This window comes from Pogona vitticeps, chromosome 1 (genome assembly GCF_051106095.1).
Source record: "Pogona vitticeps strain Pit_001003342236 chromosome 1, PviZW2.1, whole genome shotgun sequence".
NCBI lineage: Eukaryota > Metazoa > Chordata > Lepidosauria > Squamata > Agamidae > Pogona > Pogona vitticeps.
This window is the reverse complement of record NC_135783.1, coordinates 250,241,530-250,263,119: the sequence shown is the minus strand read 5'-3', so window position 1 is coordinate 250,263,119 and position 21,590 is coordinate 250,241,530. Positions and strand designations below refer to the sequence as shown.

The 21,590-nt window shown below is 42.2% G+C and overlaps 1 protein-coding gene across 5 annotated transcripts in view; it reads left to right on the top strand.

The window, feature by feature from the left end:
• Positions 1-21,590, top strand: part of SIGIRR (single Ig and TIR domain containing) — a 58,621-nt gene that overhangs the window by 14,826 nt on the left and 22,205 nt on the right. For all 5 annotated transcript variants that reach the window (XM_020784080.3, XM_020784082.3, XM_020784083.3 and 2 more), the window contains 7 exons: positions 3,109-3,435; positions 6,158-6,347; positions 13,163-13,293; positions 15,880-16,023; positions 16,667-16,810; positions 17,372-17,474; positions 17,946-18,096. In XM_020784080.3, coding sequence (XP_020639739.3) covers positions 3,109-3,435; positions 6,158-6,347; positions 13,163-13,293; positions 15,880-16,023; positions 16,667-16,810; positions 17,372-17,474; positions 17,946-18,096 — 1,190 coding nt within the window. The remainder of the gene's footprint in view (positions 1-3,108; positions 3,436-6,157; positions 6,348-13,162; positions 13,294-15,879; positions 16,024-16,666; positions 16,811-17,371; positions 17,475-17,945; positions 18,097-21,590) is intronic.

The following is a 21,590-nucleotide window of genomic DNA, read 5'->3' as shown; positions in this document are numbered from 1 at the left end:
TGATTCATGTACGCAATGTGTTCCCTGGGAAAATAGGCTCCACTGGATGACTCCACAAGCCGTGTTCTAGGCCTGGTTGTGGCATCATAACAAAAAATTCTGCAAGGGCCCTGTGCTGTGCATGAATAATAACTACTGTACCAGATTTCTTTATAAGGAAGCATTTCTGATAGCCACTACTGAGTTTATTGTGGCAATTATATAATAAAGGCAATAGTGGATTTACCCTTCTGGGCACTTTTGACGTTTTTATAAAGACGTGAAACCAGTTTGTTACCTTGAAGTCACACAAGAATGCGTGCTCTGTTGTAGCTAAACTTGCAGTAACATTCTAATGGGGAAAGGTTGATTTGAAAAGCCAAAGAGCAGAGTTGGCCTGAGATGGACAAGCTGTTACTTCGTCTCCCAGCATCTAGGACTTGAGGCGGCCATAGTGTCCTGCCTAGCTGGAGGCAAGTAGTGCCGTGAGAGAATTAGTTCTCTGTACCTTTACTTATCTTTACTGGGGTTGTCATGGGATCAGTCTTCTGACCTTTGAGCAAATTAGTGAAGATTAACTGAATAGTCTTTCTCTTATTAAATATCCATTCCCCCCTACCCTTGATACCTTTTCTTTTAAGGTACCTGTGTGATGATTGGTTGTAAACCATCCAGAGAAGAGCTTTAAGCACTAAGAGGTGGTATATAATAAGCACATTTTGCTTTCCTTTCCTTTTATCTGCAGCAGTGATCCTAAGCATAAGGACCACACTTTGAAAGTTATGTTTCAAAATCTGGTAGGTCTTGGCTTAGAAGTGCAGTGACAATTTACAACTCCCATCACATAAGTATCCTTATCCTGAACTTTGTATACAGTGTAAATATTCCAGGGGTGCTGGAATTCTTCTGCATCTTGCACCATTGAGAGGTGTAGAGAAGAAGGCAGCCAGATGAGTCTTTTAGCATCTTCAACTGGCTCAGTAGCTACATCTCTATTGGAGGATGACAGCTAGCGCTGCACTGTTTATAGCCAGGTTAGATGACTTTAAAGCTCTCTGCACTTAAAAATAGTTCAGAAACTGAAACACAGCCATCAGACTATTAGGGGGAGGAATTTAGCACATATTACACTCATTTTTGTGCCAATTAGATTGGCAGTCAATTTGATTCTGGGCCCAATTTGAAGTGCTAGATTGCTGGTATGAATTCAAAGACCTAAATCGCCTAGGACCAGTTTAATAGACTACTCACATCCTTATGGACCTACCTAACTGTATAAGAAGATTCGTTTTGGAAGACCTTCTCTCAGTCCTGCCAAACAAACCTTTGATAGAAGTCCTTGGTTGTATCGTAATGCTGCTGTTTGACCTGAGGTGATGCACACATCTGTAAGCAAATCTGTAGTTTGCTCTCTCTGCCTTCCCCACACCCCCAATTCCCAGCCCAGCCAGGGTTGGGTGTGTGTTGAGCAACTCCTTTGTGTACATAGTATGCAAAGAGAATAGCACTTCCTCCTTCAGCCTCTCCCTGATCAGGTTCAAGAGGGTTTGACTAAGAGGCAAAAGCAGCAGCATATTTCTGTACTGGTAAGGACCAAAGTCAAGCATAGCAGTGGCCCTGAAATTTGCATAATTAATTGGTTATATTTTGTTTCTCATTTGTGGAGTTATATGAATAGAAGGACGTTTTGGTCATAGCTCTTTGTGTGTGCTGTGATATACAGACACGAGCAATAAAAGATGCTTTGGATTAGACTGTCCATAGACTTATTTGAATGCCTTTAGTGGTCTTACTGCTCACCAATAATTTTCATAAGATTGCACTCTAGTGTCTTCTGTGTTATAGGCAGTAGTTGGTTCTCTTTCTGACCATTATTTTGTTATCACCTTCAGGATTTCATACTTGTAACTTGAATATACAGTGGTGTGTTTTGGGAGGGCTTCCTTGGTAAAACATTATTATAGTTACTCAGTGTACACTAACAATGATGTACTTGTTAAAGTTAGCACCATTGATATTACATCAGTAGTAAACGAGTTCCTGCTCACATAGAATACTACTCTCTTAATGACAAGCATATATGATCATGGTTTAATGTAATAATAATAAATACTGTATTATTATGTTAGAAGTCCAGTTGCCATGACTCAGCTTCCAGATAACCATGCCTGGATGACTGAGAATCTTCACAACTAAATATTATGTGCCATCAAATCGATTCTGACTTATGGTGACTATTTTCAAGGTTTTCTGAAGTGACCCTTGTCAAAGTACTGTACTGTACACAGAAGTAGTTTACCATTGCCACCTTCTGGAGGCACCTGGAGGCTATGCAAACTACCCAGAGCTACACACACTGTCTGTTCTTCTGGGAGACACAGTGGGAAATTGAACTCTTAACTGCAGGCTCTGCAGTCAGATTCCTAACTCAATGAGCTAACATATCCATGGATTAACGCATATCTATGTTCATCCTTGTGCCAGTATTGGTGGTGAGGAATCATTGTGTCAAGAGAGCTTCCAGATGTATATCAATAAAAAACATCAAAAATACCGTTTTAAAAATACTACTAGTATTTTGTTGCATATTAATGAATTTCCTCCCCTTATTTTCTATAGTGCTTGCTCAAACACATGGTCTTGCACCATTGGCAGGTATAGAGGGAAATATTTGTGGTCTGTGAAGGTGTGTGGATTGCATGAAGAGCAGTAGTAGATTAAGACCCACAAGGTTAATGACTTCCCTATGGTTTTGATGTACTGCTTTCATTTATAACTGTGTATTTGGAGGTGTGTGTGTGCCTGATATAAAGACTGATAGTAAACCTGCCCTACACCCAGTGAATCTTTATGAAGAAAAAATAAGATTGTATTGTTGTGTTTTATCAGGATGACAAATATTCTTTTATTATTTACGTTGTTTCCCTTTTTCATAGTCCGTTCACTGTTTGTTAACTTGTCCAGTCTTACCACTAGGTGGAACCTGCAACAAATAAATTCCTTGAAGGCTGCTGGAGTTATGTGTGCTCTGCTTGCTTTAAAATGTGGTTGGGTGCTACACTGTAGGAAGTAATTGCAGTTTAACTGGGGTGCTTTATTTCTAACTAATTTCTCTGTTAATTTCATCAGCCTCTAACTTCTCTTGTGTGGACCCAGACCGTTTCTACGATCACACAGTTTGGACCTGGCCAGAATCCGTTAATAATTTGTTTTGCCCTTTGGATGATCAGAGCCTCCAGCTCCTTCAGTCTGCTTCTGACTTTAATGTCCAGTGGAGCAAAAACTGTCACCCGCTTCACTTCACTCCCTCTGGGCGCCTGCACAGCACACTGCAAAACGCAACTGCATTCCTCACCTTTGAAAATCCTGATGCTGGTGACACAGGGAACTACACTTGCACTCTCTACTTGAATGGTCAAAGAAACGCCTCCTTCACTGTCCATCTGAACATGGCAGGTAAGTGAAGGAAGCAGGGAAAGCAGCCATAAGCCTACCTCTGGAGCCTACTAGAGATGGGGACGAATATAAAAACGGATCAGTTTTTTTTTGCCGAATTTAGCCAATTCGTTAAATATTAATCGATCCATATTCGTTAAATTTTAAGTCCCGACAAATATAGCTTGATGAATATTTTCCCCATTGTATTCGTCCCTTTGTAATTAAAAAAAATCTGGCCACCAGCCTGCTGATCAGCTGATTGACGTGCTGATAGGTAGTCACTCACCGCCATAGCCATCCACCCCCACAGCCTACCCCCGTCCTATTCTTACCTTATTCCTCATCCCACCCCGCCGAAACCTCCTTACCGTAATTGTTGCTGCTGCTGCCAAGGTCTCCATCAAGCCTCTGCAGCTATGGCGTGTAAAAAGGGAAATTTACTGCCCTTTGTAAAGATGGTGGCTGCGTCTTCATTTGGGGTAGGGAAGCTGCAGCTGCCATTGCAGCATTGGCGTGGTGGTGGTGGGTGGGTGCAGTCTGTGTGTTTTTAATAACCCCCCCCCCCGAATCAACGAATAACTTTGTTATTCATCGTTTCATGGGGGCAACTTCGTGCTTCGTGAATCAACTTTTGATGACTCACAAAGCAGGATGACTCACCAAAATGGTGAGTCGTTCCCATCTCTAGAGCCTACACTTTAACCCATGGGCCTTCCATTCAGCTGATGCCAGGAGGAGCGATACTGCTAGGAACAGTTACTTGTCTATTTAATGCTGGCTTTGAGTAGGTCCTTGGTCACAGCATTTGGGAAATATCTGAGTGTGAAAGGCAGGGCTTTTGCCTTTCTCTAAAATATCAAGTACTAATCACAGTCTCATAAAAGCTGTGCTATTAGGCAGATTTCTGAAATTTGAACCAGTGGCCCAAGTCTAATAACGTAGATCAGGAGGGTGGGCAACTTGTGTCCCTCTCTGTGTTGATGACTACAGTTCTCATCAGCCTTTGCCAGCCTAGGCAATGGTGAGAGATAATATTTTCTCTTCATACAATATTATGACTGCCATACATTTGCCTTGCAGTCAGCTGATGTGTGTTGCTGAAACTCCCTATTACAGTTGATGCCAGTTTCTGCTGCAGAAAGTGTGTTACTCATTTCACAACCCTACTCCCCTGTAACATTTAAGAAGCCAGGACGTGAGATCACTGTGTGGCAACTTGCCCTATCTTATTTTACTGTTCTGTATAGTGCTAGAAACCTACATTGTGATGTTATTGATCAGGGTTTTTTGGTGGGAAAATTTTTATCACTGGAAGGAGGAAAATGAAAAGCAGTGTGACTCATTTCTCATAATTTGAATCGATGGGTTCTAGTCTGCCCTTTGAAGTCACAGAAGAGAAGCTTGCCCTATCTTTCATTTGATGGGCCTCAGATAGCTGCCATATTACAGTACTTTGTAATGTGGATCGCCATATTATCTGGCTAGCTGGGTTTTATCCTGATTCTGGTCTCATTTATCTGGATTCCACGTAGGCCCATTTCCATAATCGGGTAGCTCAAAACAGTTCTGGCTTCAAGCCCTTTCTGCCTTGCTCCTGTGACAGTATGTGTGTGCACACACGCACAAACATTTTCTCTCTCTCTCCCCCTCCCTCCCTCCCTCCAGAGCTGACCCTGAAATTTCAGGGAAAGGGATGCTGTTACCTGGCAACTCCTCAGTGTGTGTGAGAGAGACCATTTTGCAATATTCCTTTTGCTTTCATTCATTTGATCTTTGAGTACCCATAGTTTTGATGAAGATTTCTTGTCCCTTCCCATGTCTCACTGCAAGTATATACTGACTCCTTCATTTCTTGGCAAAGGCAAGACCTTCACATTAAGAAAAAATGATTGCCTGGTTCTCCTTTTTAAGAACTTAGGAAAATTAATGAGGCTTGATTTCTGGCTGAGTGAAGGAACCAAAAGGTAAAACAGAGAGGACTGTCAGAGTCATATGCCTCTATTTAATGCAGCATGGCCTAACTGCTTCAGTGCCATAAAATGCTTAGTCCGTGTGCCTTTAGATTCCAAACCCCAGGTCTTTTCCACAATGGGAAGCAAGAAGTTCTCTTTAAACCACAGAGAAGAGAGAGAGACTTCTGAAAATATGTTAACAGAGTTACTTGGCTAAATTTAACATTAATGGATAAGCTGACAGCATGAAAGATAGAGGGGGAAGAGCACTGCGCTGGACTCTGAACAGGCGTTGAGAATAATGATGGTACTTCAGAAGTTAATAATTAATGCAAGATCTCATATTAAACACTGTGGCATGTCGTTATACTGTGGGACATCCCTCCTTTTTTGCCTTGGCCATTCCTTTGTGGTAGCAAATTGTATGCAGTTCATATGGCTGTACCTTTTCTACTAAAATCCTTGTTCAGTTGTGCACTGTTATTGTTGCTGTCTGAGTTGAAATTAACACTGCTCAATCAACTGGGGTGGCAGGAGAGTGGATGGCCTTTGAGTATACGAAGATAGGAACAGTTAAGTCTGTTGCTATCTCAAATACAGGGAAACAGAGGCAGGGATCATTAGTGAAACCACAGTGTCAAGGTACAGTATAGGAGTTGTGTATGAAAGCAGCATCATTGGCCTCAGGAGTGGTTTGATGATGACTTTGGATAGCTAAAACGAGATAGTTGGCAAAGGCTGGCAGATGAGTTTTCTTCCTAAAAATGTCTCATTTGCCCTCTCAACAGATCTCTGCAATGTGCTTCCCCAGTTCCTCAGCCCCTCCAGCAATCTGACTTTGGAACGAGCTTTGGGAAGCCATTTATCCCTAAACTGCACTGTGCAATTGCCCTTCAGTACAAACTGTGATCTTGACGTGCACTGGAAGAAAGATGACCAATGGTTAGGCAATGCCAGCCATGCTTCTTCTACTCAATGGTAAGAAGACTTTTGTGTGAAATGGAGATGCCAGCTGTGACATCCCCAGACCTACTGGAGTATACCACACTTTAATTATGCTGCCACCAACCATTCCCTATAAGGAGTCACACAGACCAGGAATGGATTTTACTAAACAAAAGAACAAGGTTTATTTAAATAACAAACAGGGTAAATAAAAAGATCAGGTAAATAGAATACTGTAACGTGGCTTCGTCTCAATCATACATACAACAGTTTGGTTCACACAGAACACTTTAAAGTAAAGCACAGACCCTGAACCTATCAGTTCTGGCTACCCACAAAGAAACCTGAACCTATCAGGTAGGTACTAACTGACACACAGTTGTACCCAGTCTGACACACAGACTCCCACTCCTCACTCTCCCCACAAGCTCCAAACATATATACAGTACAGCTCCTCCCCCTGATGTCCCGCCTTCCACTCCCCATAGGATGGAACTTTCCCTCCAAACCCATGACAGACAGGTACCATCAGTGCTGTATGTAACACCTCCCCTCTTTATAAGTTGTTTTGCAGGGGAAAAGCTAAAGTGCTTTTCTCCAAAAAACAACCAGGATCAAAACACCTAACAGTTATACAATAACATACAATCCCATACTTACACTCTAGGTTAAACATATCAATTAGGCATTTAAACATTAACATTTACAATACATTAAGTTACCTTTATTAATACAAACCAAGCCTGTTCAAAAAAAACAGGTACGTTTAACTTTTGGTCACCAAAATATACATAGTCCATGGTTTCTTCGCCGTCTTCACTCTTCGGGTCTTCTTGACAAGGCGTCAGCGACACAGTTCATTGACCCTCTGACCACCTTCACTTCAAAGTCATAATCTTGCAGGTTTAAAGCCCACCTCATAAGTTTACTATTGTGGGTTTTCATTGTCTTTAACCACTGCAGTGGTGAGTGGTCAGTGCACAGAACAAAATGTCTTCCCCAGATGTAAGGTTTGGCCTTCTGAATCGCGTATACTATGGCCAGGCACTCCTTTTCCACGGTTGCCAAATGTCTCTCACCTTTCTGGAGTTTCCTACTCAAGTAGGACACTGGATGCTGGTCACCATTTTCATCCTCCTGGCAAAGAACTGCTCCTACCCCGCTGTTAGACGCATCGGTGTAGATGACAAACTCCCGGTCGAAGTCTGGAGCACGCAGCACTGGATAATTGATGAGCGCCTCCTTCAACCTCCGGAACGCCTCCTCACAGTCGCTGGTCCACGGGATGCGGTCATCAGTCTTCTTCCGCGTCAGATCGGTCAGCGGAGTCGCTATCTCGCTAAACCTCGGAATGAACTTTCTGTAGTAGCCCACCAACCCAAGAAATGATTTGACTTTTTTCTTGGTGTTGGGTCTGGGCCAATCACGAACGGCTTCTATCTTGGCCTCTAGGGGTTTGATCACTCCTCCCCCTACTATGTGACCCAAGTATTTTATTTCTGGGCTACCCAGCTGCAGTTTGTTCTCTTTGCAGGGCCTAGGCCAAAGCACTTCCTCCCCTGGGTTAAAGTGCCTCTCCCTGGCTTTCTGGTCATACCCGGTTTTCTGTCTAACCTTCTGAGCTTGCAGGTTCTCTGCTGCTAGCTCTAGGTTTCTCTTTAGGTCATTCATTAAAGAGTCTATATATGTCACAACGTCTTGTGGGTCATCCTGGGTGATCTGCTCCCAATTTTGTTTGATTAAATCAAGTGGACCTTTCACCCTTCTCCCAAACAAAAGTTCAAACGGACTGAACCCGGTACTGGCTTGTGGCACTGATCGATAAGCAAACAAAAGGGATTGCAGCTTCTGGTCCCAATTGTTTGGATTCTCTGCCAAGTAAGCCCTAATCATGCGCATCAGAGTCCCATTGAACTTCTCCGTTAACCCATTACTTTCGGGGTGATAGGCAGTGGTTTCCTTGTGTTTAATTCCACAGATTTGCCATAACCGTTTCATGAGCTTTGATGTAAACGATGCGCCCAAATCTGTGATTATTTCTGAGGCAAATCCCATCCTGGACATATACCCCACCAAGGCGTCTGCCACTGTGTTAGTTTCAATGTTAGTCAAGGGAATGGCTTCGGGGTACCTCGTGGCATGGTCCACAATGGTGAGAATGAACCGGTTCCCCCTCTTTGTGGCCTTGGGCAAAGGTCCCACAATATCCACTCCTATACATTTGAACGGGGTGTCAATCACAGGCAAAGGGCACAACTTCGCTTTGGTCCTGTCACGGTTATTCCCCTGCCTCTGACACACATCACATTGTTTACAGAACTCCTTGATCTGCTTCCCTATTTCAGGCCAGTAAAAATTTTGTGTGATTCTCTGCTGTGTTTTGTTCACCCCTAAGTGCGCAGCAAACATGTCAGAGTGCCCCCTTTGTAAGATCATGGGGCGATACTTTTCAGGTACCACTAGCTGACTTCTGATCCCATCTCCCCCTTTTGAGATCTTCATCAGGGTCTCTCTATATAAAATTCCCTTTTTCTCGCGAAATCTCGCTGGGGTTTCAGGTGTTAGCGGGGTGTCTGTCACCTTTTCAAAACACTTTCGGAGAGTGGCGTCTGCCTTTTGCTCTTGGCCAAATTTGCTGTCTGTGGTTAAGGTTTCTACCACAGCTTCGGAACTATCCTCATCTGCTCCAGCCTCGGGCTCTTCAGTACCCCCCTGAACTGTCCCCGTGGTAGCTTGTGAGCGTGTAATCACTAGCACCCGTTTCACATGTTCAGCCAGGTCATTTCCCACGAGCACGGCTGCTGGCAGAGTCGATGAAATCGCTAGCCGCCACACTCCCCTCCAGCCTTGAAAGCTCACAGGTACCTCAGCTACTGGCAGTGAGATCACCTGTCCCTCAATCCCTGCCACCTTCAGGCTCTCATTTGGGATTATATACTGCCTAGGAATAATGTCTGGATGGCACAGGGTCACCTGGGAACAAGTATCCCTCAGCCCCCTATACTGATGGTCAAGTATTCCTACGTCCACCCCGCGGTCTCAAACAATTGTGAATCTGTTCTCACTAGTAAGCAGCGCTTGACCTCCACAAGAGGACCATTTTCCCCAGCCTGATCAGCAGATGTAACTGTTCCAGATTGAGTAGCCATGGCAACAGGCTCCCTCAGTGGCAAGGAGCTTTGCTCTTTCTGGACACAGAACACAGCTTTTGGCTTGGTTCCACTCAAATCATGAGGCACATTTCCCTTTAGCTGCTTCCATTTCTCACACTCTGAGATTAGATGGCCCTTTCCCTGACAGAAATAACATTTTCTGCTGTACTTGGAGTCTTTCTCATCTGGTTTTGGTTTTCCCTCCAAAATCTGAGGTCTAGGTGGTTTCATGTCTGAGGGCTTCCCTTCACCATTATTGTTATTCCTATTTCTACTCATTATTTCCATCTTCTTCAGCTCAAACACCATTTTGTCTACTTCCAACAGTCTCTGTTTCACTTCCCTTTCAAACGCCAGTTCCCTCACCCTCAGTTCATGCAGTTGGGCTCGGAGCATTTTTCTGAGTTCTGGGGTCAGTTCTCCCGTGTTCTCATCCTGCACTGAGCCAAATTCCTCCTCAGAACCTTGGTCTACCTGTGGGTCTCTTACTTCCCCCATTTCTGCCATTTGGCTTCGAGTCAAGGGCATAATCCCCCCCCAGAACAGGCTGCCTTCAAAAGTCAAGCCTCACAATAAAACGACGACTTTTTTTCTTTTGCCTCAGAACAGCCTTCTATAGACTGCTGCTGTTCCTTCAGCACTAACTTGCAACTGTTGCCAGGCAGAATTCACCCCCTCTGCTAGGCCTCTCAGCAGACAGGCTAGATCACTGTTACTTCACGCAGCTTTGCCTCAGCCCTTTCCCGCCAAAACGGGTTGCCTCAGAGCTCCCTAATCTAGTTCCCCCAATCTGAGTTGGCACGTTCTTCCACTAGCGTACCTCCCCGTGAGGTAAGCCTAGAAGATTACCTACGCGCCCTCAGATTGTCCCTGACTAGACCCCCCTTGCTCTGGGCACACTTGCCAAGGCTTTGCTGGACCACTGGACAACTGGACCAGTCGTATCCCACACGCTGGACACCAATCAATGTGACATCCCCAGACCTACTGGAGTATACCACACTTTAATTATGCTGCCACCAACCATTCCCTATAAGGAGTCACACAGACCAGGAATGGATTTTACTAAACAAAAGAACAAGGTTTATTTAAATAACAAACAGGGTAAATAAAAAGATCAGGTAAATAGAATACTGTAACGTGGCTTCGTCTCAATCATACATACAACAGTTTGGTTCACACAGAACACTTTAAAGTAAAGCACAGACCCTGAACCTATCAGTTCTGGCTACCCACATAGAAACCTGAACCTATCAGGTAGGTACTAACTGACACACAGTTGTACCCAGTCTGACACACAGACTCCCACTCCTCACTCTCCCCACAAGCTCCAAACATATATACAGTACAGCTCCTCCCCCTGATGTCCCGCCTTCCACTCCCCATAGGATGGAACTTTCCCTCCAAACCCATGACAGACAGGTACCATCAGTGCTGTATGTAACACCAGCTAGTTTGGTTGTATCCACTTGAGACAAGAAAATTAAAAGTGGGGTTTCCAAAACCCTAAAAATCTAGAGAAAAGAATCAGCTTTCTTGGAAGGCTTGCCTATATGATTAGCCTTTTAGCTTTGTGGAGTGAAATTCAATAATGCAATAAAAAGTGTTAGCCTTTCTGCAGTGGGACAAGCTTTATGGATGGAGTGGGATGGGGTTTCATTTGACATACTTCAGAAGAAGGAGAACATGGGGGAATGGAGTATGGGGAAAAATAGAAGAAAAGGGGTAATTAGTGGCATTCAAATATGTGAGTACCTTTGATTGAGCAGGAATGAGGGTGGTAGCAAATTGCTAGTGTTTACAGCTTAGATCAGTCATCTCCAGTCTTGGGTCCCTAGATGTTCTTGAACGAAAACTCCCAGAAATCATCACCTCTAACTGTGCTAGCCAGAATGTAGTCCAAGAACATTTGGGCACCCAAGATTGGGAAGCACTGTCTTAGATCATGGTTATATGGGCATTTCCTTACTTTCCTTTTACACATCAGGGGGACACTAACAGGTGCCAGGGAAGTTTGTATGTAAAATGAAGGTGGGGGGAAAAACCTTCCCACAACCTAATATAGTCATGACAGAGTTTGAGGATGCCAGATGGGAGAGAGCCAATTGAGGGGGAATAGCCTGAGGAAGGTGCTGGAGAGCCTTTTTCTAGCCTGTGCTTTTTCCTGGCTGATGGAGGCATTGCTAGGTAAGACAGGGCATTTCTCTCTTCTATCCCTCCCCTCCTCAAGTGCACTTTGCATTCCAGTGTCCATCAGTTGGTTAATAAGCAGCAAAGGATGGAGAGGAAATGTGGAGAACAGCACAGCTTCTAGAACCCCCAGTCCAGAGCTTGGAAGAGTTATTTTTGTGAACTACAAATCCCAGAGTCCCCCAGCCTATCTGCATGCTGGGTTATGTTGGAAGATTCTGGGTTATGTTCAGATTTTACAAAGCTGAACTTGTTCTTGCTGGGTGAGAAGATGACAATGATATCTTGTTTTAGTTCAACCAACTGGGAGGCTTCTGCAGCTCTAGAAGGCTCCAGTTCTCCAGTCATTCCACTCCCACCTGGTTCATTGTCAACATCTGTGACTGATTGCTGGGGTATCTCTCCTTACTGCCAAGGAGAGGTTCCCCAATAACAGTGTGCATGTATGCACACATTTCTAAGGAATTGTGTCCATGTGTGCACAAAAAACTAAAAAGAGAGGACTTTGTCACTAGACATGCCTCTGATGACAACTATTTCGTAATCAGATTTGGAACTATTTCTTTCAAAATGTCATATTTTTCTGCTGACACCCCCCACCCAATTTCAACAATAGAATTACCTCAGAGCTATAATCCACATTTCTAGTATTACTTCAGTCTTGGTTTAAAGGAAGACGTTATGGAGTAGACCAGTGGTTCTTAACCTTTGTTACTCGGATGCTTTTGAACTGCAACTCCCAGAAACCCCAGTCAGGACAGCTGGTGGTGAAGGCTTCTGGGAGTTGCAATCCAAAACTCCTGAGTAACCCAAGGTTAAGAACCAGTGGAGTAGACTATGTCTAGATGTGCGGCATATAAATAAATAGATAGATAGATAGATAGATAGATAGATAGATAGATAGATAGATAGATAGATAGATAGATAGATAGATAGATAGATAGATAGATAGATAGATAGATAAATTGTCTCCAACATCTGGGTTTATGTTGTTGTTTTTTCCTTTTTCTGTATGTATTTGTTGATTTTGTTTGATGATGTCATTTTGCCTTTGTTTTTATATTATGTGTACACCACCCAGAACAGTGCCCTGTGCTAATGACTAATGGGGCAGTATATAAATCTCAGAAATAAATAAATGAAATAAAACAACCAAGCAACCAGAATTGTTCTATTGCTGAAAAGAAAAAGGGGGAAAGAAATGGAATGGTATGGAAAGGTCTCAAATGTCTACTAATATGTGTGAAGTAATTTTGCTGTAAAAGTGAGTGATACGCAAAACAATTTCCAGAACATGCAGTCTTGTGTGAGGCTACGTATTGGGACTGGAAAACTTGTTGCCTGCTCCTTGCTCAAATTTTAATGTTTCTTAAAAGCCACAAGAGTGAAGTCCCTTTATTTATTCTTCCAATAGTTCTTCCACTGTACTTACCTTTTGAAATATCAAAATTGGTCAAATGGGCTAACCTGAACTTTATTTGTTTGTTTGTTTGTTTTGCTCCTCAGGTTCAATGACAAGGCCACTGAGATATTTGTCTCCAGCACTTTGGAGATGAATGTGACTGCTGATGAAAGCTATGGAGTTTTTGCCTGTTTGGTTGGGAATAGCACTGCAGTTTTCACACTGCAAAAACCAGGTAGTATGTGTATGAGAATGATGACACTGTGCTAAAAGGACAGTCTCTTTAATCAGTCTTCCAACAACAACAAAAATGTTTTGCCTGTTCCTAAATATGTTCTATGGATTAAGTTAAAATCCCACCAGGTTCCCTGAAATAAAAGTTAGATTTTTGCGACTGCAAAAATTATTTAATGTCTCCTTTAAAAAACCCAAAGGGGCAGTGTAGAATGAAATCAGATTGAAACATGAGACACTGCTACAGACTGTGCAATGAGCACAATAGTCTATTACTTGGGCCTTGGAAACAGAAAAAGCAAACCCTTTGGGTTTTTTAAAGGAGACATCAAATAATTTTTGCAGTTGCAGAACAATAAACTTGCCCATCTTTCCCCTGGTCTGGAAAATCTGGATGACAAATGTCCATATCAGAAATCAAAAGCAGGTTCAGCTTTTGTTAATCTTTTAGTCTGTTAATATCAGAGTAAAACTGTTGTGGGGTAATATCAGATTTTTGTTTTAACTCGTGACATCACAATATCAGATAATGAATATAGTGCATAGCTGATTTCCGCTGCTGTCTTCACAAAGCACTGTGCCGTTGGGCCTGAATAAATAAAGTTTTGAAAAAGTGAATGTATAACAGGCCACAACAGATCAGTTTTCACATTAGTGCACTCAGGTTTTGACCTTTGTTGTGTAACATTTGAAGTGGTCTTTACATTCTGTATACACAAATAGAGAAATGAAAATGCTGGAGTTGATGAAATACAATAACAACTTCACTATTTACTCAGTTCACTTTTACTGAGTTCACTTTTGGCACTTTTGCACTGGCACAGTTGTCTGTACGGGGAGAGCAATTTTGAATTTGGACTACTTTACAAGGTAGACATGTTTTATGAGCTTCTGAGAAGTCTGCCAATAGCTGATATCTCAGCATGATTTTCCTTTTCTGAAGCCTTATGTGTTTTCTGTGTAGAGATCTGATAATTTTGACTTTCTTCTGTAGAGTAACATGGCTGTAGAGACTTGAGTATTGGTTTTCATGCTGTATCTGTATGGCTTCTTTCCTTTTGAATGAGTTTACTATGTTTTTATCTTGGAATGCAAGAGACTTTGCTGAGTCTCCCCCTGCCTTTTATAATTTATACTTTGTCGATAAGTATAAGATTCTGAAACAGGGTGGGCAACATATGTTTTGGACTGTAACTTGTATAATCCTTTACTACAGGCTGTTTTGGTTGGGCCTGATAGAAGTTACAGGCCAAAACCATCTTGAAGGTCACAGTTGCCCACCCCTGTTACTAAAATAATAAGTATTGCTGTCAAGTCAGGTCTGACTTATGATGACACTTCTCAGAGTGTCAGAGTTTGCTGTCTATAAATTACACAGGTAATGTATAACTGTGGTGAGCACAGAAACAATAGGTTCGAATCTGAAGTAGCTGATCCCCTCAAAGAGGCAGGTTATATAGGAGAACTTGTGCTGTGGCTGGAATAGTGTTACAAAATCCTCAATAGGTCCACTGGCTCTCTGACAAAGTTTAAAAAAGTGAGCCTTGTTAGACTTACGTTATGCTGGCTGTAAGAGTCTTCTGATATCACCTGTGATCTTCATGACAGAGAACTGCCACATGATGGCACCAGCAAACAAAGTTTTCCAAGATTTTGTGTTAATCACAACCTCAAGCTGCTCCGTTCAAATTCACACAATTGTCTGAAACAGTATCTATTATGTAAAAACAAAATTATGACTATTATGTAAAAACAAAAGTACTCACAGGCATATATGAGGCGGTGAAATTGTCTTTGAATAATTATGCCATTGATTTATTTCTGTATTTGTAATTTGTATGTCTTGCTTGTAAATACACATATATTTGAAGGAAAAGGGGACAACCAAAATTAAGATGAATTGACTCAGTACTGTAAAGGAAGACACATCCTTGAGTTTGCAAGAACTAAGCAGGGCAGTAGGGGACAGGACATTTTGGAGACTTCTGCACAAGGCAACAAAACAATATTTTGTAAATAGAGTCTGAGAAGTATAATGTCTTAGTATTTTAGTTTCTGCTAATCTTCTCATCAGCATAGTCGCTTATTTTGCTAGGCATTTTAATCACTTGACAGATGGTCTTTGTTCACGACTAGAATGAGATACCCTTTTGTTATTACACAAAACCTTGCTAGCTTGCAAAGGTGAGCTCATTTCACTACAAAACCTCCCAGCTTTGAAAAGCTTCTTAATTCCAGTCACTGACTGAAAATAAGGACAGAAGAAGCTCCTTGAGCAAAAGGTGGAACATTGGTAAAGACCCAATTAATCCCATTGCCTGAAGCTTTCCCTCCTGATTTATACTTCTGAGTGACATCCCCTTCCATGTTTAGCACCCAAAAGTTGTAAAATGTACATGTGTAGCTCCTTATATTATCAGACCGTTGATATCTAAGCATTTGCTGGATCTTTGACTGTGTGCATGCTTTTGTTGTTGTACACAGGGCAGGATTTAGGTCATAGAACTCATCTATTTTTCTCTACTTCTGCACTATGTACATGACTGTTGGTCCTAAATATTGTTTAAAATGCCAATTCCCTTTACAGCAGAGTCTGCTGGGCACCTGGGCGCTGTCCTTGCTGCATTTGCCGTTGTGGCACTAATACTGTTCATGGGAGCCATGTATGTCAGATGCCGTCTGAGTGTGCTGCTCTGGTACCGGAACCGTTATGGAGAACTGGAAATCAATGGTAAATGTTGAGTCTGAGAGTTGTTGGTTGCTCTTCCTTTCATTTTGACATAGCCAGATCACACCTCAAGGAGAATGTATACTTCTTCCTCTTAAAATTATGCTTCTCCAGGCCCCCCAGCCATGCTGACAAGGTCTAAGTGCATGTTTGTCTCCTTGTGACAAATTACAAAACAGAAGCTGTCTGATTTCCCAAATACAGATTGTGAGCATGTAGAATTTTCCTCTTGAAATAGAACTGCTTCTGTTGACATGTTAATGCTTAACCTTTCAGAGAACTTAATATTTGGGGATTTATTGAGACTGGGCAGCACTCTAGGCAAGCTGGTCTTTTATAAATTCTCTCACAGGGGAAATGATCAGAGACTAGAATTGAAGCAATATTCTTCCTTTGAGGCTTCTATAATTTTTCTTTTCATTTTTAAAGGGAAAAAAGTTGTTGAATGTTTTTAATATATATAATATGTCGAATCTGCCTCCAAAGTTATTCCAAGCTAAATTGTCAAACTGAAAGTGTGGATAGTATAAAAAAGATAGGTCTTCAGTATTAAGGCTGCTACCGCTGATTTTTTTTTAAAAAACTGCTATTTAATATGTGGCATAATATTGTATACTATATTTCTCTTTTTGGTACTTTTTCACAGATGGAAAGCTCTATGATGCCTACGTGTCTTATGCTAACTCGACAGATGACAGGAAATTTGTGAATTTCATAGTGAAACCACAGTTAGAGAATCGCCATGGCTACAAGCTCTTCTTAGATGATAAAGATATTCTGCCAAATTCAGGTAAGAAACCTGAGTAGACTCTGTCTAGAGGGGCGGGGTAGAAATAAAATAAAATAAAATAAAATAAAATAAAATAAAATAAAATAAAAAATAAATTAAAAATAAATAAATAAATAAATAAATAAATAAATAAATAAATAAATAAATAAATAAATAAATAAATAAATAAAAATATTGAATATTTGCCTGCATACTTAGATTTGCTGTTGAATTCAGAATGCAGATTGATAATCAGAAATTAATTATTGGAGTGAAAAGAAAATATAGTTTTGATTTGTCCATCAAATATTCTGTTCACAATATAGTAACGATTGGACATCATTGGAGAGAAATTTGATTTAACTTGGCAGCTCTTTTATTCAAAACAAATAGTGTCCACTGAACAATGGTAAACACCTAAAGAATGAGTTAGTGATATTCCTGTTACTTGTGGAACTGAGCACGTTTTGGACGACCAAGCTGATTTGGTTTAAGGAGGAGCAGAAAACCTATAAGGAAAAGTGAGGTGTGGGTGGGCATCTTCAGGAGAGAGGTTCACTTCTTCCTCCCTTTTTTCCCCAGAGCCCTCTGCAGATTTAATCATGAATGTCAGCCGATGCCGACGCCTCATTGTGGTTCTCTCTAATGCCTACCTGGAGCAGGAATGGTGCAACAATAATTTCAGGTACCTGAAGGGCCAGAAAGAGCTTACACTCTCTGGTCCACTAAACCAGTGTTTTTCAGTGTTGAGTTACCCAGGTTACTCAATGTAACCTAGACTGCATTTCCCAGAAGCCTTTACCACCCGGTTTGCTGGCCGGGGCGTCTGGGAATTGCAGTGTTGTAGTGGCTTGTACTCTGCATGCAAATAATACTAATGTCACTGTGTAGCTTCTCCATCCACCCTCAAGATTCCTATGGGCTCACTTGTTTGGATGTAAAGTTCAGGAGCATAGAGTGGTATTCCTCAGATGAACCTCTGCAGTTTAGTTCATCTGTTTGCCACTAAAATGCCACTAAAACCAGTGGAGGATGATTTTCAGTTTTTAGATGCATGACCTCTTCTCCAGTGAAGTTGGGCCCTCGGGAATTACACTGCAACCCAGGGGATTGAGGGTTTTTTATGATTCTCTAAACCAGTTCTTTATTTTCACAGAGAAGGTCTTTGGAGGCTGATGGAGCTGTCCCAGAGACCAATCTTCATTGTCTTCGAGAGCCAGTACCGGGAAATAACACATCCAGCCCTACATTTGCTGAAAGAACATAAGAGTGCTATCACTTTGCTGACCTGGCGTGCTGGCTCCATGGTAAATGGTGGACTGAAAGGTTATCTAACCTCTTATTTAGATAACATTCTGCTACTCCTTGAGACCCAGAGAACTGATTTCTCCGGCAGGAATGTAGGTTGTAGATCTATCCCAGTCTATATGTTGTTTTGCCTCTTCCTGTTGGTTACCATTTCCGTTTCTCTTCTGTTGACCAAGGAAGCGGGTCCAGACATTTGCTAATGTAATATGCAGTTGTGACCTTTATATGAACCCACACAGCTTCATGGGCTCCCAAGGCTCTTGTGTGAAAAAGCAAAGCAAAGCATGTTGCTTATATACCGCCCCATAGTGCTTCAAGCACTCTCTGGGCGGTTTACAAGTTAATTATGCAGGCTACATATTGCCCCCCCCCCAGCGAGCTGGGTACTCATTTTACCGACCTCAGAAGGATAGAAGGCTGCGTCAACCTTGAGCCGGCTACCTGGGATTAAACCCCAGATTGTGAGCACAGTTTTGGCTGCAGTACAGCGGTTTAACCAGTGCGCCACGAGTCTAATGAGGATAGGCGTGAGGCATTGCTGGAGACATAGATGAGAAGTCGGAGGTCTTCTCTGATGCCTTGGCGTTAAAGGAGTAACGTGAAGGCCACAGGGGGGCACCAGAACCTGAAAGATGAGTTACTGATTCTGTACACTTCACCAAAGGGCTTTTTAAAATGCAAGTGCCGTACAACCATGGGTGTGTGTTGCAGACTAGAGAAGGTGGAAATGAATACAACCCTTCTCAGAGTGGGCATTTACAGAGAAACATTCTAGCAATGTGGAGACTTTCTCATATATATGTATCCGTTTCTGTTTTTATATCCGTGGTTAATGGACAGCAGCATGCTCTTCACTCCCAGTTGCACAACAGTGTCTTGCAGACGACTTGAGCCATTGATCTAGAAGTGGTGTGCAAGCCCTTGTTAGGATGTACAAGCATTTTCTAGAGAAACCTTTGGTTTCCTTGCTGCCCTGCACACAGACAGTTCGAAACCATCAATATTTACTAGGAAAGAAACAGAACAGCTCAGCCCTTCTTGTCTTCTAGCTCAGGAAGTTTTGTTACGTGGTGTCATGTCAGAACAGGCTTAAAGCCACTCTCATTGGGCTCTTAAGGTAAGTGAGATATATCAAGTGTGCTTGTGCCAGTTCCACCGCCCCAGCGAGGCTTCTGCCTAGAATTTTCTAATTTGAACTGACACAAAATGTGCGATGAGATACGTTACAATTTGAGAGATTCAGGCATGTTACTCCTCTTTAAAGCTCAGAATGTACCTTCCAGCATGACAGGATTTCAGTTTTACTGGGAGCTGCAAGTAGTACTGTCTTTGCAAAATACTGCTGCAAGTGAAACAAACGTTACATGGTTCTCTTTTGCTTCACATAGAGACCACCTTCTTAGTGTCCGTCTAATTGTTGTATGTATTGCCTTTCTCTAAAACCATTTTGGATATCTCTGCTACAGCTGTGGAAGCTCATTACTTTCCTTTGTCTTGCTGATTTTATCTGCTCAGACCACATTTTTAAAAAATGGCTGATAATTTTCAAAAGGGCAACTGACTTGTTCAGGAGCATCAAGGGAGGTGGTAGAAATAATCAGTTTTGGAAAGAGAGCAGTTTTTGCTTTTGAGAGATATGGAAGCCGCCCCAAAATTAAAGAGGGCAACATGAATAGAGAGAGAAAATTGAACCACCCAAATGTTGGTAGAGATTGAGGCTGCTCAAACATTAGGGGTGGGGTCTCAAAAACTGTAGGTGACATTGCACTGTGTGGAATTATTTGTGGATTTACAAAATTGCAAGAATCCCAGTTGTTGTTTTTTTTAAATGAGCTCATTTGAAGATCTGAGCTGTGTGGAGCCCTTGTAGAAAATGGGACACTGCCCCATTTCTTGGTTGTTCACTTTTACCCATTGTGCTCTTACACCAACAATGTCTTTAATGCAGAGGTGGACATAAAAAGCCTCCAAAATTGCTGGAGAGGTGTCTGCTGCTTCTGTTTCTACTTAGTGAAGATGGCAAAAGGATATTTTTGGACAACTGTTTTCAAAACTGAAGGTCACCATGGCTCTAGATTTATAGTTCAAACAAGGAACTTTCCCCCCCTCTCATGTTTTTACTGTGTGTGGGAACTATGTGTGGAACATGGTGGCTGTGCTGGTTAAACTGCTGAAGCTGTCTATGACATATGCTGGCTCTACAGCTTGGAGACGAGGATAAGCACCACCCCCTAGAGTCAGACACGACTGGACTAAATGTCAAAGGGAACCTTTACCTTTACCTAGGTGTGAACTAAACTAGAGCACCCCAACCCACACTTTTTTGAGCCTTCTATTTTTATTTTTATTTTTTGGGTGCTGGTTGATGTACTCTAGTTTCATTCATTTCCAGTGCATGCAATCACTGGGAATGGACTAAAATCGAGCTTTGTAGCTGTCAGAGCTGTTGACTCCCCTTCGGTCCGAATTTCTAGTATCATGAAGTGGGTCAATAAATGAGCCACTTCAGGATATTGTTAAATTGGACACTTCTCTGTAGAGGCAGGGGAAGTGACCTCTTTTTTTGCATCTGCTAGACCATTGGCCCCCAATGTTGGCCCTCCAGATGTTCTTGGACTTAAATTCCGAGAAATCCTGGCCAGCAGAGGTGGTGGTGAAGGCTTCTGGGAATTGTATAACAAGAACATCTGGGGGCCCAAGGTTGAGGACCACTGTGCTAGACCATTGCTTATGTGTTGAATCTCTTAGATTATTATTTTTAATTGCCTTTGTGTGAAGTGTTAATGGGAATTGTGACTGCAGTTTTCTGATTGGCACAACACACAAGGCAAAGAATGAGTAATCTAGGTGTTTCGGTGCATCAGCATTAGTTTAGGCACAGGCAAAAACAATGAATTCATTTTCCCTGCCCCCTGCTGTCATTTGACAGTAGAAGGAGCAGGAAGGTTGCCTGAGGTCGATATGCCGTTGGATGTGAGGATTGCACCAAGTGGCATATCATTCCTCTCCATGACCTGAAGCAGCCCTCCAAAATGGCCATGTAGACGTGCCCTATGTGTGGTATCTCCTTTGTACAGACTTTTTGTAACACCTTGCTGCCACCGAAATGATTGTATCTTCTAGTTGTGTTCATTGTAGGTGAATGGTGATGCTCATAGCATTGTTTAGTACTTACTAATATGTTCATTTCTAAACAAAATCCAAATTATCTACATAAAGTTTTTCCCCCCTTCCAGGGAGAAGCGTGCCCCCTACCATACTGGCTGCCTCTAGAGGGGCACACTGTCAGAGCTGCTGTCTAGGCTTCAGCAACCTGCAGAGGAACTTTGACCTAAGCTTGTTGCTAGCAATGAATTTCAGCACATGGTTGAGGAGGCTTAATGATTTAATTTACTGTGTAAAGAATCGTTATAGAAGTTGGCTAGAAAAGTCAAAATAACCTCCCTTGAGGAATTAGTTAATAGTTTTCCCTGAAAGCGAACGTGTAAGGAGT